Raw genomic sequence first — 15,399 nt, forward strand, 5'->3', positions numbered from 1 at the left:
ATAAGGTGTAACACCTGGTATGTTTTCGTCAGTATATGTATTTTTCTCTGGGACTCGACGAGTTGGAGGATCAACTCGTCGAGTAGGGACGTGGTTGAGACATTTTAAGTGACCGACTCGACGAGTCGGGAGACTGACTCGGCGAGTAGGTCCTGGTTAAGTGAAACCCTAAATCTGAGGGTTTGCACCCTATATAAACAACTTAACTCAGCCTCCCTTGTCCCTAACACTCTCTTGAAAGCTTCATATCGAACCCTAGCTGTTTGTGTGTGAGTTAAGGCCATTTTTGGTGTTCTTGTGTGGATTGTAAAGCTTGGAAGGAAGAAAGGAGCTTGGAAATCGAGTTGGGGCTTGTAGATCCAGAGATCTTACTTCATTTTCAGCAGCTTCTGTCTTGACTCACCTATGTGTTTATTCATCTTTAACTTGGGATCTCCATGGATTTCTAAGTCATTTTTCAGATTTGGAAGTGTTGAGTGAGTTTTGACTTCAGATCTGGGCCTTAAGAGGGGTCTCATGGCATAAAGGTGCCAACTTTAGGGCCATGAGAGCCCCATGCACATTGTAAGACACTTTATACGGATTTTTGAGCTAAAAACCCTATGCATGTGCATCAAGTTTGGAACTTTACGTATAAAATGGACATTAGGAGGCCAAATCTATGGTTTTGGTGTGTTAGACCTCATTTAAATCGACTTTATGGAATTGGTCAAGGTTGGACTCGGCGAGTTGTTCTTGGCACTCGACGAGTCGGTGACCATTGTGCACCAAACCCTTTCGGAGAATGGGTAAGTGTTAGGAAGGAAGTCCCTTGTGGGTTTAGACGCGAAAAGGGACCTGTAAGCCATGGGACTCGGCGAGTGGTAAGAGCAGACTTGGCGAGTCCATAGCAATCTCCCAATCTTTGAAGATGGACTCGACGAGTTGTTCATACAACTCGGCATTTCATAGACTAGACAAGTTCTTAAGTTGGAGATGAACTCGACGAGTTCAAGAAGGAACTCGGCGATTCGGATGAAGATGGTCCCGATGTTTTGATTGAAGGAGAACCCGTCGATTTTTTGCTAGACTCAATGAGTGGAGCCGGGGTTTTGTGTGGAATTAGAAAAGCATGGACTCGATGAGTTGGTAGGCCAACTCGGCGAGTCAGGTCAACTGAATGTTGACTTTGACCAATGTTGACTTTGACTGACCTTGTTTAGGGTTGTATGTGATGTGTGTTGACTTGAAGGTTTTCGTGTAGGGATCGAGGAGTCGTAGGGCGTCGACTTGTGCGCCGAGGATAGTTCAGACACTGCACGATATTGAGGTGAGTTACCTTCCAGTAGGGGTGGGTCTAAGGCCACAATGCCGGTCCACCAAAAAGGGGTATTTAGAAGATAATGGTCTTTGTGATAATTATCTTGGTCTGGTTATGTGTTGGTTATGAGGTTTATCTGGGTAGTATGTTATGTGTATGGTAGGGATTAGTTTCCCTGACAGTGGTCCTTAGGAGCCAAGGGTAGGTTAGTACCCAGATATGCCTGACTGTATGCTTATATCTGTTGATTATATGCTAGTAGTAGGGGGTGAAATAGTCCCCAGTTACCGGTTGAAAGATACCGATGTTGATTACCGGATTGAAAGATACCGATGATGGTTACCGGTTGAAAGATCCCGATGAAGGATACCAGTTGAAAGATACCAATGAAGGTTACCGGTTGAAAGATGCCGACGATATTGTATGGTATGTGGTATGATGGGGGAACTCACTAAGCTTCGTGCTTACAGTTTACAGTTTTGGTTTCAGATACCTCTTCGTCGAAAGGGAAGGAGTCGGCGGTGTAGCAGCGCATCACACACACACACATGTTTCCGCAAGAAGGTTTTGGGATTGTACTCTGATTTTCAATACTTATGATGTTATGGTTTGAAATACAACATTATGATTTTGTAATGGATGTTTTATTGACAATGTTTTGGTAAAATGTTTGTTAAATGCATTAATTCAAAAATGAAATTTTTGGCCTTGAAAATTGGTTCGTTACAAGTTGGTATCAGAGCCCTGGTTTGAGGGATTCGGACACACCCTCGGGGGTGTTCGGACTCAAACCGAGGGACTAAAAGATCTTTCAAGGAAAAATGGTTTTCTAAAGCCTAAACTGAGGAATTTTAAGAAAGACAAAGTGTGTGATGCGTGCGACCGACCGAGCTCAAGTAAGTTTTCCCCAAGATACCCATACTTGTTATGTTATGATTCAGAGAACTGCATGCTAGAATAGGACTAAGGATCTAGGAGGATGCCTTGTGTGCCTGATATATGATTTTGAGAATTGCATGCTAGTTAGGGCTAAGGATCTAGGAAGGATGCCTTATGTGCCTGTTGTATGAGCTGTATGCTAAGACTGTTTAGTCAGCAGTAGGATGGCTATGCCTGGTTTGGTTACTCGAGGCACGAATGTTGCTTGCTTTGTGCTATGGGGGTTCTAACCAGCTTCAACTAACTAAGGAGCGGATATGTAACCGTATCCGCAAACTAGTTAGGGGGAGGTGGTGGGGACTCCTAGTGCAGCTGATGGCGGAGAGTAGGTCGGAGAGTGCCCTAGGGAAGCCTAGGATGAGGTCAGTGGAAAGGGTATCGATAAAAGGGACTTGGTGAAGTCAAAGCAATTCTTGAGGAAACTACGGATAGATGTGGAAGGTAGTATGGGCCCGTACTACTAAAAGCAGAGGATCCGTACTCGAACCGAGGAGGGCCTAGATGGAACTGGGAAACTTGGAAAGTGTGTGTGACCTCCAAGAAGTATATGTGACCCTGAAATTCGTATGTTATTGTTTCAGAATGGTGGTCACGCGACATGGAGCAGGAGGTTCAGGATCCGGGTCAGGATCAGGCTCGGGGGAAGGATCCGAGCATGTGGATGATGGGTTACGCGAGTTTATCGCGTCCGAGATCACGAGGGGTATCCTTGATGCGATGTCAGTTATCTTCGGGTCGATTAAGGACGAGATCATTGAGCTGATGGAGGATCGCGTCAGGGCGTTCCGGAGTGACATGGCAACCAGCCAGTCAGGACCACGCACACTGTCCTTTAAGGAATTCAGAGGGAGTGGTGCGCCAGATTTCCACGGGGCGAAGGACCTCATTGCTGCCAGACGATGGATTGCAGACATTGAGTCTGAACAGCTGACCAGCTTCTGCCCCGAGAGGTCGAAGGTACGATTTGCAGCAGGGTGTTTGAGGGACCGGGCTAGGGACTGGTGGGAGTCGGTTGGTGACTCTCTGGGAGCCTCGGCTATTGAGGCTATGACATGGTCGGATTTTGTGACCTGGTTCAGAGCAGAGTTTGTGCCAGCTGTAGAGATTCAGCAACTGGCCAAGGAATTCTTGGATATGAGACAGACTATGGAGACTGTGGCAGAGATCTCTGCCAATTTCCGGGAGAGGGCTTTGTTGGTGCCCCAGTATGTGGGTGATGAGGACATGAAGAGGACCTGCTACCATGACATACTACGAGCTGATATCCGAGAGCATGTCAGTTTTTCAACTTGCCCTACCCACCCTGGATTCCATGATTGCCAGGGCTAGGGAAAAGGAGATTGATCTGGAGCACATCCGGAAGAGGAAGGAATAGGAGGGGCAGACGGCGGGGGCTTCAAGGAAGAAGCCCAAGGGTTCCGATGGTAGGCCGAAAGGCCAGTCAGGGCGGGACCGCTGTGGAAAATGCGGTCAGTCACACGAGGGAGCTTGTCGCACTGGGCTGGGTTCAGGCTGCTATAAGTGTGGCAAGGTTGGGCATTTTGGCAGGGATTGTACTGCCCCTACTCCGGCGATACAGATGTCAGACCTGATTTTCTTTCATTGCAATCAGAAGGGCCATAAAAAGGCCAATTGCCCTAGATTGGCAGCAACAGCGGCGCCGACTCCAGCGACAGGACGGGTTGTGGATGGCCGGAAGGTCAAGATGGAGGCTCCAGTGGTTCGGAGCCGAGCATTTCAGCTGACAACCGAGGAGGCACGTGCTGCACCTGATGTGGTGACGGGTGTGATTTCTTATCCTTATGCTTTTATAGTATGTCGCTGTGATTTTGATATATCATGTGCCTTGTTTAGGATCGTTCCATGTAAACGGAATCCCAGTTCAGGTGTTGTTTGAATCGGGTGCCACCCGATCATTTGTCTCTCTTGCGCTTAGCAAGAAGTTTCCAGAGTCTTCTGGCATGTTGGATTGCCCTCTAGAGGTCGAGATTGCGGACGAACGGTCGGTACGAGCATCGGAGGTCTATCAGGACTGTGTTTTGAGGTTGTTCGAGGAGCGTTACCTGGTAGACCTGGTTCCTATTCCGTTGAGGGGGAACAAGGTGATTATAGGCATGGATTGGTTAAGCCCCAATGGGGCAGTGATAAATTGCACGCATCAGCTGGTACGGATCAGAACCCCAAGTGGGAGAGAGTTGGTAGTTCGGGGCAAGAGGCCGCAGCAAGGACCAACGGTATGTTCAACAGCGAGAGCTAGGAGTTACCTTCAACAGGGTTGCGCAGGATATGTCGCCTATGTTATGGACACCCGGGAGGCGGGTAAGGCGACGGTGGTCGATGTGCCTGTGGTGCGTGAGTTTACGGACGTATTCCCCGAGGAGTTGCTTGGGATACCTCCGGAGAGGCAGGTGGAATTCAGGATCGACCTAGTCCCCGGTGCGGCTCCGATAGCCAAGGCACCGTATCGGTTGGTTCCTCCTGAGATGCAGGAGTTGTCTATACAGCTACAGGATCTGTTAGACAAAGGATTCATTAAACCAAGTAGTTCTCCTTGGGGAGCCCCGATTCTGTTTGTGAAGAAGAAATTCGGGTCACATCGGATGTGTATAGATTATCGGGAACTGAACAAGGTAACGGTGAAGAACCGTTACCCACTCCCGAGGATTGATGACCTCTTTGACCAGCTTCAGGAAGCATCTTGGTTTTTCAAGATTGATTTGCGTTTAGGATACCATCTGATGAGGGTCAGAGAGGAGGATGTGCAGAAGACTGCGTTTCGGACGCGCTATGGCCACTACGAGTTTATAGTGATGCCCTTCGGGCTCACCAATGCTCCTGTCACGTTCATGGACCTCATGAACTGCGTGTGTAGACCGATGTTAGACCGGTCTATGATAGTGTTTATTGATGACATCTTGGTTTACTCCAAGACGCAGGAGGAGCACGAGGAGTATCTGTGGGAGGTTCTGGAGACTTTGAGGAGGGATAACTTGTATGCTAAGTTCTCCAAGTGTGAGTTCTGGTTGTGCGAGGTGCAATTCCTTGGGCACCTCGTCAACCAGGACGGGATTTCAGTGGACCCGGACAAAGTGGAGGCCGTGATGAGATGGCAAGTTCCAAAGTCTCCATCTGAGATTCGGAGTTTCCTACGATTAGCCGGCTACTATCAGAGATTCATCCAAGATTTCTCCAAGATAGTCGTACCCTCGACCAGGCTAACGAGGAAAGTCGTGGTCTTTCGTTGGGGGCCTGAGCAACAGGCCGCATTCGAGACTCTGAGACAGAGATTGTGCGAGGCGCCAATCTTAGCCCTGCCAGAGGGCATGCAGGATTTTTTTGTGTATTGTGATGCGTCCCTCTCAGGTTTGGGCGCAGTTCTGATGCAGAGAGGGCATGCCTTCGCCTACGCATCGAGGCATGTCACACCCCCAAACCAGAATGGCGGAATCGTTCGAGGGCGGATGACTTCATATAGTATCGAGACAGTTGAATACATAGTAAAGAAATCAAACACAACCAACATATATATAATTGAAAAAGTTACATCATTTGTAGGTATTACATGTTCCAAAATATCAATTACAATATGTTGTCAAAATGAAAATAAACTAATGCCGCAGCGTCCCTTCTTCAAAAGCAGTAGTTTACCTGTATTACTGAATCCCTGAGAAATACAAGTAGTTTTGAAAGAGTAGGTCAACATTTAAGCTGGTGAGTTCATAAGTATTTAGTGGCAATGTTTGGATAAAATCAAATGAAATTTGTTTGTAGATGTTCGAAAAACTCCTAGAAAATCCAATATTTCCTACTAGTATAAAAGTAGTCTTCCCCAAAGACTCGACTGTTTTGAAGGTTTGCCTTTAGAAATCCAATATCCATTCATAAGTGTGTGGTAGTTTAAAAGTTCCAAAACTGAAATGCAATCGTGTTTTTCATGCCTAAAGTAGTAGATTTGTGTAAGTATAAAATCACTAAGGCATTTGATAACCCTATAAATCAATAAGTTCTTAATAATCCATGTGAGTTTTATAACCATACTAATGACCCAGACTGCCTGTAACAACGTTCTTCAGGCGTTGAAATGTTATGACGTTTGTCACCTCAGGCCTGACGGCCTAGCTGTAGCTAACAGCTTAGGTGCGGGATTGTCAATCCCATATAGATCTATACACAAGTATCATGCTCCCCCTACAGGGGATTATGGTATATAATACAGGACTTAAAATGCATACTCGAAAGTACGTTAAATGTGTCACAAAACTTAGTATAAAACAGATTTACGTATGAAAATGTCCATTTGTTCTTGTATATGAAAGTATCTCTTTGATATAGTGTTTCTAGTATGTAAATGTTCATGATTTCCTCGTAAAATATACCTATTATAGCTATTCAAAGTGTGTGTTTCGTTCGTATAGTAAATCCTAGTGTAATGCTCGTTTGTTATGCAAAGTATAACATTTAAAGTGGTATAAATGATCACATATACTTAAAGTACAAATAAGGGTTTGATTCGCATATATATATATATATATATATATATATATATATATATATATATATATATATATATATATATATACATGTTTTATTTCCAAAAGACAAGATGTTATCGTGAATATATATTGCATACAAAAGTTCCCATGTAGTAGTTATGAATCACATATGATTCACTTGATAGAAAAGAGTATATAGTAAAGCTTTATGTTACACACGATAATAACCGTGTGTTACACACTACAGTACTATAATATTTATCCCATTACATTCACTTCGTGAATATTCACACGATGCACGGTAATGTAAAAACTATATTTTTGGTTAATGATAGTCGGATTTGGGAAAATACACACTCTTACAAGAGACAAACACATAGATACTAGATGCCTTGGTAGAAGGCTACTTTTAGTAGGAAACATAGAGTTTTCTAGGAGAGTTCAAACAAATTCAAAACTTATACATTACAAAACATATTAAAAACATCTTACTAATGCTTTCATACAAACGCAGACACTAATATACTTATGATCTCACCAGCTTTGAAGCTGATAAACTCTTTTAAAATAACTTGTATTCTCAGGTCACCAGTAGACAGGTACAGGTGCCATGTTTTGAGAAGTTGGAGCTCGTTCAAGACTCCTCTTTTATTTTGATGTACTTTTTGGTGTCTATATAACTTGACAGAACACACTTGTATGAAATTATATTATTAATGCAATGGATGATGTTGTTGCTTGTTTACTACTTTGCATTGTTGTGATACTATACATGACGTCCTCCACCCCCGAACGATTCCGCCGTTCAGGTTTTGGGGTGTGACAAAGATGCAGCCGTTGGATATTCCGCTGTGGAAATGGGAAGACATCACGATGGATTTTATCACAAAGCTTCCCAGGACTGCACGGGGAACGGATTCGATCTGGGTCATCGTCGTTCGATGACCAAGAGTGCCCATTTTATCCCGATTCAGGAGAGTATTTCAGCTGAAAAGTTGGCCGACATTTATATCAGGGAGGTGGTGGCACGACACGGGGTGCCAGTATCGGTGATTTCAGACAGGGACGTCCGGTTTACTTCTAGGTTCTGGAAGAAGTTCCATGACAAGATGGGAACTCGTCTACATTTTAGCACAGCTTTTCACCCACAAACAGATGGACAGAGTGAGCGGACCATCCGAACCTTGGAGGATATGTTGTGGGCGTGTGTCTTAGACTTCGGAGGTAGTTGGGATACTTACTTTCCTTTGGCTGAGTTCTCGTACAACAACAACTATCACGTGAGTATTGACCGTCCTCCTTTCGAGATGTTGTACAGGAGGAAGTGCAGGACCCCTATATGTTGGGGTAAGGTTGGTCAGAGGGTTATGGGGAGTACCGAAGTGGTACTCAAGACTGCGGAGAGGATCCAGCAGGTTCGGAGCAGGCTTCAGACTGCTCAGAGTTGGCAGAAAATTTATACCGACAAGCGCCGATCAGACTTGGAATTCCAGGTCGGGGATATGGTTCTCCTAAAGGTGTCACCTTGGAAGGGCGTCATCCGATTCAGGAAGCGGGGCAAGCTGGGCCCCAGGTATATCAGACCTTTCAGGGTTACAGCCCGGGTGGGCAAGGTTGCGTATAGGCTGGATCTGCCAACCGAACTCAGTCAGATTCATAGCACTTTTCATGTCTCCCAGTTACAGAAATGTTTGGTGGACGAATCAGAGGTGGTACCCTTGGAGAATATTCAGGTTAACGACAACCTGAACTACATCAAGAGACCGGTGGCGATTCTTGACAGGAATTCAAAGGATCTGCGGAACAAGAGGGTGGATCTGGTAAAGGTTCAGTGGCAGCATCAAAAGGGCTCGGAATGGACCTGGGAGCCAGAGGACGAGATGAGGGAGCATTACCCAGAGCTCTTTCAGGATCGAGCGACAGACTTCGAGGACGGAGTCTAAAATAAGTGGGGGGAGATTTGTAACACCTGGTATGTTTTCGTCAGTATATGTATTTTTCTCTGGGACTCGACAAGTTGGAGGATCAACTCGTCGAGTAGGGACGTGGTTGTGAACATTTTAAGTGACCGACTCGACGAGTCGGGAGACTGACTCGGCGAGTAGATCATGGTTAAGTGAAACCCTAAATCTGAGGGTTTGCACCCTATATAAACAACTTAACTCAGCCTCCCTTGTCCCTAACACTCTCTTGAAAGCTTCATATCGAACCCTAGCTGTTTGTGTGTGAGTTAAGGCCATTTTTGGTGTTCTTGTGTGGATTGTAAAGCTTGGAAAGAAGAAAGGAGCTTAGAAATTGAGTTGAGGCTTGTAGATCCAGAGATCTTACTTCATTTTCAGCAGCTTCAAGGTATAATGCCCCTGTCTTGACTCGCCTATGTGTTTATTCATCTTTAACTTGGGATCTCCATGGATTTATAAGGGGTCGTTTGATAGTTGCTGACTGGGTTAGAGCTGACTGGGTTAGAAATGCTGACTGAGTCCATATCTGACTGAGTTAATGTTGTTTGATTATTTATCTGAATGGTTGTGCTGAATGAAAAAATGACCATATTACCCTTGTGTTGTCTCTTGTGTTGGATAAAAAAATTATAAAACCACAAATTATCATATAAAATCCAAATCAAACATACATCAATTAAAATCCAAATACAAAGTGTAATACAAAATCCAAATACAAATTGCCATACATAATAAAAAAGTACACTATTTAACATGAACCATTTAAAAGTAACTGATTAGCAATCTGGTCACGCAAAATAGTCATATAGTTAACGGCTTTTGAACCCCATTCTATGCCTTCTATGTTTTGACCCTCATTTCCTCCACCACCCACATTATGAGTAACCATAGTGTTTTCTTCAAAGTTCGTAAATAATTCATCTTTAATATCGTATTTCCTTATAAAATTATGAACCGCAACACAAGCAATGACTATGTCTCTTTGCACTGGAAAAGGATAAGGAGCCATTTGTTTTAAAATTGGAAATATCGCCTTCAATACACCATAAGCACGTTCAATGTAATTTCTAAGTTGTGCATGAGCATGATTGAACATGTCTTCCTTAGTCAAAGCTCTGTTTCTTCGAAAATCGGCTAACCAATACCTAGTATTGCGGTAGGGAGCCATAAATCCATGGGTGTTGGTGTATGCGACATCACAAAGGTAATATTTATCTGTAGATGTATGACAAATTTATCATATAAATAATATAGATAATAAAACGTATATTAAAGTTACAAACCTAGTGGAGGGAATGGAAATTCGGAAGTTGGGTTAAATGCAACTTCTTTCAAAACTTTAGAATCATGTGCTATGCCCTCCCACCCAGCCCATACAAAGGTGAATATCATATCAAAATTACAAATTCCAATTACATTTTGATAACATTCACCTTTTCCTCTTCCCCTGTAACGAGTTTGTTGATCAACAGGCACAACTGCATGTACAAGTGTTCCATCTAGTGCACATATTGCTCTGGGAAATATCTGCATTAGCCGTCTATGTCGTTCTGAGGTATTTCTTGTTGAATTAGACGAGGTTGGTACTATAATTTCTCGTGCAAAACACATCATTGCACGTAAGACCTCATGAAAACATTGATGAATCGTTTGTGTGGAGTGATGAAATCTTTCTTTAATGGCTCGAAAACGTTCATTATGTCCTATAACATGTAAAAACATAGCGATCTTCTCTTCAACACTTATCGTCCTACTAGATTGCAACCAATTTCTTTCTGTAAAGTGATTGCATAGTAGTACAAATGCATCTTGTGAAAGACGTATCATATCGTAACATTGTATAGGACATCCGTGTATCAAATCTTGCGTATACACATATCCCTTTGCTACCTGTTCTCTAGCTCTTATTCTTTTAATTATTCTTTGCCTTTGTCGGACCAACATCAACCAATACCACGAGAATATAATAAAGTATAAAAAGTCACCTTCTTTATCCATGTGTCCTGTTATATGTCAAATACAAATTACATTTTAATCAATAACATAACAATCCATGACATAACAAACCGTAACATGTAAATACGAAAAACATAACAATCCATATAACATAACCGCACCTATGAAAAACAATCCATAACATAACTAAACCATAGAATACTAATGTCTAACAATAAACCATAACATACTAAAGTCAAACAATGAACCATAACATACTAAAGTCAAACGTAACATGTAAATACTAAAGTCAACCAACTAATCCAAACTTTTTTCCCGCATTTGTTACCCACGACTCACAAGTTGACAAGTTAAGGCGCAACCAAATTTTCCTATTACCAGCACTTTCAGCAAATAACATAAGAGCAATGGTGTATTTTGGATCATATTCTCCCCACTCCAAGCTTGTCAACTTCGCCATACAAGCATCCATCTCCTTGTCAAGATTATTTGCTTCGGTGAATGCTTGTGCAGCCTTGATAATCTCTTTTCCAACTTCTTTCAACTCATCATCAAGTGTGGTTTCTTTAGGACCATTTCGTTTGCCTCCCTTGTTTTTTGTCCGCCCAAATGATTCCTCACTAGTAGGTTGAGGTACTGTTGAGCTTGGGGTATCTGCATGAGGTGCTGGCTCATCCATCTATGTATCCTCGAAATCATGTGTACTGAAGGTTTCATTGGGATGAGGTAATGTCGAAGATGGCCCCCAACCGTGAACAACGGTCGAGGTTGCCCCATCAAATAGTTGGGTACAAAGTTCAGGGCAAGGGAGGGGTGCATTTCTCAGCTTATCAACATACTTGTTCAACTGTTTGACAAATTTAATAAATATTATTAAAGTAGTAAAAAAATAATCTACTTTAAAAAATATGTATATATGTACCTTCGCTTTCGCTTCCCATTCTTCATTAGTCATGTTAAAAGAATTCGTTACGGGATTATAAATATTTCGTGTTTTGTTTTTAAGTTTTAACCACACTGCATACTTTGCTTTTAAATAGTCGTATCGGTTTTTCATTTGTTTTTTGTCGACAATAAAATTATGATCTGTTTTCAATTTCTCCGCGACCACAGCCCATGAGCTTGCTTTTAGTCCACTACCCTCCCGGCCATTGCTTGTTAATTCTTGTATACATGCTTCCAAAAACGTTTTGTCCACCAATTCCGACTTCCAACTAACCCTAATTCTTTTATCTGTCATGTCTATTGTAAAAAGAAAAAAAACTAATCATCCACATAACACACATTTACAAATAGCTAACACTATTTGCTTGATGTCAATAAGATAAAACATATATTTTTTTGTTTAACCTAAAGATAATACAACTTGAAGACAAGACTTGGGAGATATCATATACACACAGACACAGTACATAACTTGAAGACAAGATCCCATATATCAGTTTGGTAATGCATATATACCTATGTAACAAATTCTAATCATTGTCTTGAGCATTTTGATGTTACACACATATGCACATAAACATAACATATACATACAGTACACAATTCATTCGATTTAACAACTATATAAGGGGCTGTGATTTCACACATTAGTTCATACATATTTCATACACAAATATTTATTCCTTCATATAGATAAAATCAGATTTCATAAACAAAAACAAATTATGAATTGATTTCATGCTAACCCTTCGTTCTAATTGAATCCAAGAATAATGAAAGAAGTAATTTCAAACTTTGATTTCAGAATGAAATCATCAATTTGACAGCAAACATGAAGGGTTTTGTGATTTCAGAAAAAAAAAACGAAGAGGAAGAGGAAGAACGAGCGGCAATTTGTATTAAGGAGCAGGAGAAGAAATTGCATCGGTCAGGAAGGGTGTTATGATTTTAGGAAGGGTGTTGTGATTTCAGATAAAATAAAGCAAAAACAAAACACGCAGTTACCTGTGTCGTCGCCGGAGAAGTCGTCGCAGCGTCGTCGTCGGAGAAGAGGGGCTGCGTCGTCGCCGGAGAAGATGGGGAGGGAGGCGATCAGCAGGTCTTGGCGATGGAGAAGGAGAAGACGGGAGAAGCTGATGTCTAGGTTATTAGCGATAGTGAAGGAGGCGAGTGAGGGCAAATGGCAAAAAAGAAAACGCGTAGCTAATTTCCAGTCAGGAGAGTTTTTTTTGGCTTACTGGGTAAGAGTAATGGGCTGACCGAGTAAGCTTTATTTTGTATTTATCAAACATCCGATTGCTGACCGAGTCAGCAGTCAGCACTGACTGGACCCGTTCAGCTTAAATCAAACAGCCCCTAAGTCATTTTTCGGATTTGAAAGTGTTGAGTGAGTTTTGACTTCAGATCTGGGCCTTAAGAGGGGTCTCATGGCATAAAGGTGCCGACTTTAGGGCCATGAGAGCCCCATGCACATTGTAGGACACTTTATATGGATTTTTGAGCTAAAAACCCCATGCATGTGCATCAAGTTTGGAACTTTACGTATAAAATGGACATTAGGAGGCCAGATCTATGGTTTTGGTGTGTTAGACCTCATTTAAATCGATTGTGTCAAGGTTGGACTCGGCGAGTTGTTCTTGGCACTCGACAAGTCGGTGACCATTGTGCACCAAACCCTTTCGGAGAATGGGTAAGTGTTAGGAAGGAAGTCCCTTGTGGGTTTAGACGCGAAAAGGGACCTGGAAGCCATGGGACTCGGCGAGTGGTAAGAGCAGACTTGGCGAGTCCATAGCAATCTCCCAATCTTTGAAGATGGACTCGACGAGTTGTTCATACAACTCGGCGAGTCATAGACTGGACAAGTTCTTAAGTTGGAGATGAACTCGACGAGTTCAAGAAGGAACTCAGCGAGTCGGATGAAGATGGTCCCGATGTTATGATTGAAGGAGAACCCGTCGAGTTTTTGCTAGACTCGACGAGTGGAGCTGGGGTTTTGTGTGGAATTAGAGAAGCATGGACTCGACGAGTTGGTAGGCCAACTCGGCGAGTCAAGTAAATTGAATGTTAATTTTGACCAATGTTGACTTTGACTGAACTTGGACTGACCCTGTTTAGGGTTGTATGTGATGTGTGTTGACTTAAAGGTTGTCGTGTAGGGATTGAGGAGTTGTAGGGAGTCGACTTGTGCGCCAAGGATATTTCATACACTGCACGATATTGAGGTGAGTTACCTTCCAGTAGGGGAGGGTCTAAGACCACAATGCCGACCCACCAAAAAGGGGTATTTAGAAGATAATGGTCTTTGTGATAATTATCTTGGTCTGGTTATGTGTTGGTTATGAGGTTTATCTGTGATATGCCCAATTTCTCGGCCAAAAAAGACCGATTTGTTATGCTTGTTTTTAAAATTAGAGTAATCTTTTAAAGAAAATAGTTGCGGAAGTTGTTCCCAAAATTTGATAAACATTTATCAAAGCATTTCTTTAAAGAAATGTATTTTCATTATATAACAAAATCTCGGGATGTCATGTTCCGATACAGACACATAAGCATAAACAGAACTTACATTATTTACACTAAAGATTTTACATCTCCTTTAATCTCTCCGTGAAATATATTTTCGTATCAATACCTGTGATACAAAGGAAACTGAGTGGGTCAGGCTTGGGAGCCTGATGAGCATATAGGGTTTTTCATCCCACAATGTTATATCATATATTTATAAATATAGAGCATTCAAACTTGTACAATTTCACCATATAAAGGCAACTTTTATCCCACCCCATCGATCCTCACAATGACACGATCTAAACTCTCGTATCTAAAATTTTCCTCTTTACCCGATCCCTACTCACGGATCTAAAACTATCCTCTTCACCCGATCCATACTCATGGATCTAAAACTAACCTTTTCACCTGATCCATACTCACGGATCTAAAACTAACCTTTTCCCCTGATCCATACTCACGGATCTAAAACTACCTGATCCATACTCACGAATCTCTAACTAGCCTCCTGATCTGATCCATACTCCCGGATCAATAATTGTACCCAATCCATACTCCCGGAATAGGGACAATTAACTATACCTTAATCCTGATCTGATCCATACTCCCGGATCAATAACTGTGCCCAATCCATGCTCCCGGACTAGGGACAATTAACTTAGTCTTAATCCATACTCCCGGACTAATAACAAGTTTTATCTCTTTACCTGATCCATACTCCCGGATCTAAAACTAACCTCTTGGTCTAATCCATACTCACAGATCTAAAACTAGCCTCTTGATCTGATCCCTACTCACAGATCTAAAACTAACCTCTTGATCTCATTATCCAACTCATCCTTTTATCACACACCAACTATCTCATCTACCCATTTTCTACCCAACATATTTGTAGATATAAAATACATATACAATTTAACTCATTTAAAAACTATATAAAACATCCATTCCACACTCATCTCAAATAAACAACAATATATAAACACATAGCACATATTTTATAACAAACACTTCATATTTATGTATTAGAAAAAGTAACCACACACTCACTTGATCAGAAGATGATCGGGCAGTGCCTCGTCTCTTAAAATAATATTTTGTGATGAAACCGGGATGTTTTCCTCCAATACCGAGCTTCACGCGGGCAGAGCTTCGGCTCGAGAATCTTTCTTCTCAGTATCTTTAGGCTTCGGGACTAGCTTCGAGTATCGGGAATGATACCGGGGCTTCGGGGGGGGGGGGGGGGGGAGGGTTAAAATAGGGCTTAGAGAGAGTATCGGGAGTGGGAGAGTAAGAG

General features: G+C 42.3%; 1 protein-coding gene across 1 annotated transcript; it reads right to left on the minus strand.

Annotated features, from left to right (window-relative positions):
• Positions 1–11,328: 11,328 nt before the first annotated feature.
• On the minus strand, positions 11,329–11,889 carry LOC145050061 (L10-interacting MYB domain-containing protein-like). Its single transcript, XM_078998375.1, has 2 exons — positions 11,572–11,889; positions 11,329–11,496 (listed from the first exon to the last, which is right to left on the minus strand). Exons 1-2 carry the CDS (start codon positions 11,887–11,889, stop codon positions 11,329–11,331), a joined length of 486 nt encoding a protein of 161 aa, XP_078854501.1.
• Between the last annotated feature and the right edge of the window lie 3,510 nt (positions 11,890–15,399).

The sequence above is a fragment of the Lactuca serriola genome, chromosome 5, assembly GCF_051521515.1.
Source record: "Lactuca serriola cultivar US96UC23 chromosome 5, Lser_US96UC23_V15, whole genome shotgun sequence".
Classification (NCBI taxonomy): Eukaryota; Viridiplantae; Streptophyta; class Magnoliopsida; order Asterales; family Asteraceae; genus Lactuca; species Lactuca serriola.

What these genes read in the sequence shown, in the direction of transcription:
- LOC145050061 (XM_078998375.1), bottom strand. Translation starts at nt 11,889, where the DNA reads ATGACAGATAAAAGAATTAGGGTTAGTTGGAAGTCGGAATTGGTGGAC. An exon ending in AATGGGAAGCGAAAGCGAAG is followed by an intron (nt 11,497 to 11,571) that starts GTACATATATAC and finishes TTTGTCAAACAG; the next exon opens with TTGAACAAGTATGTTGATAA.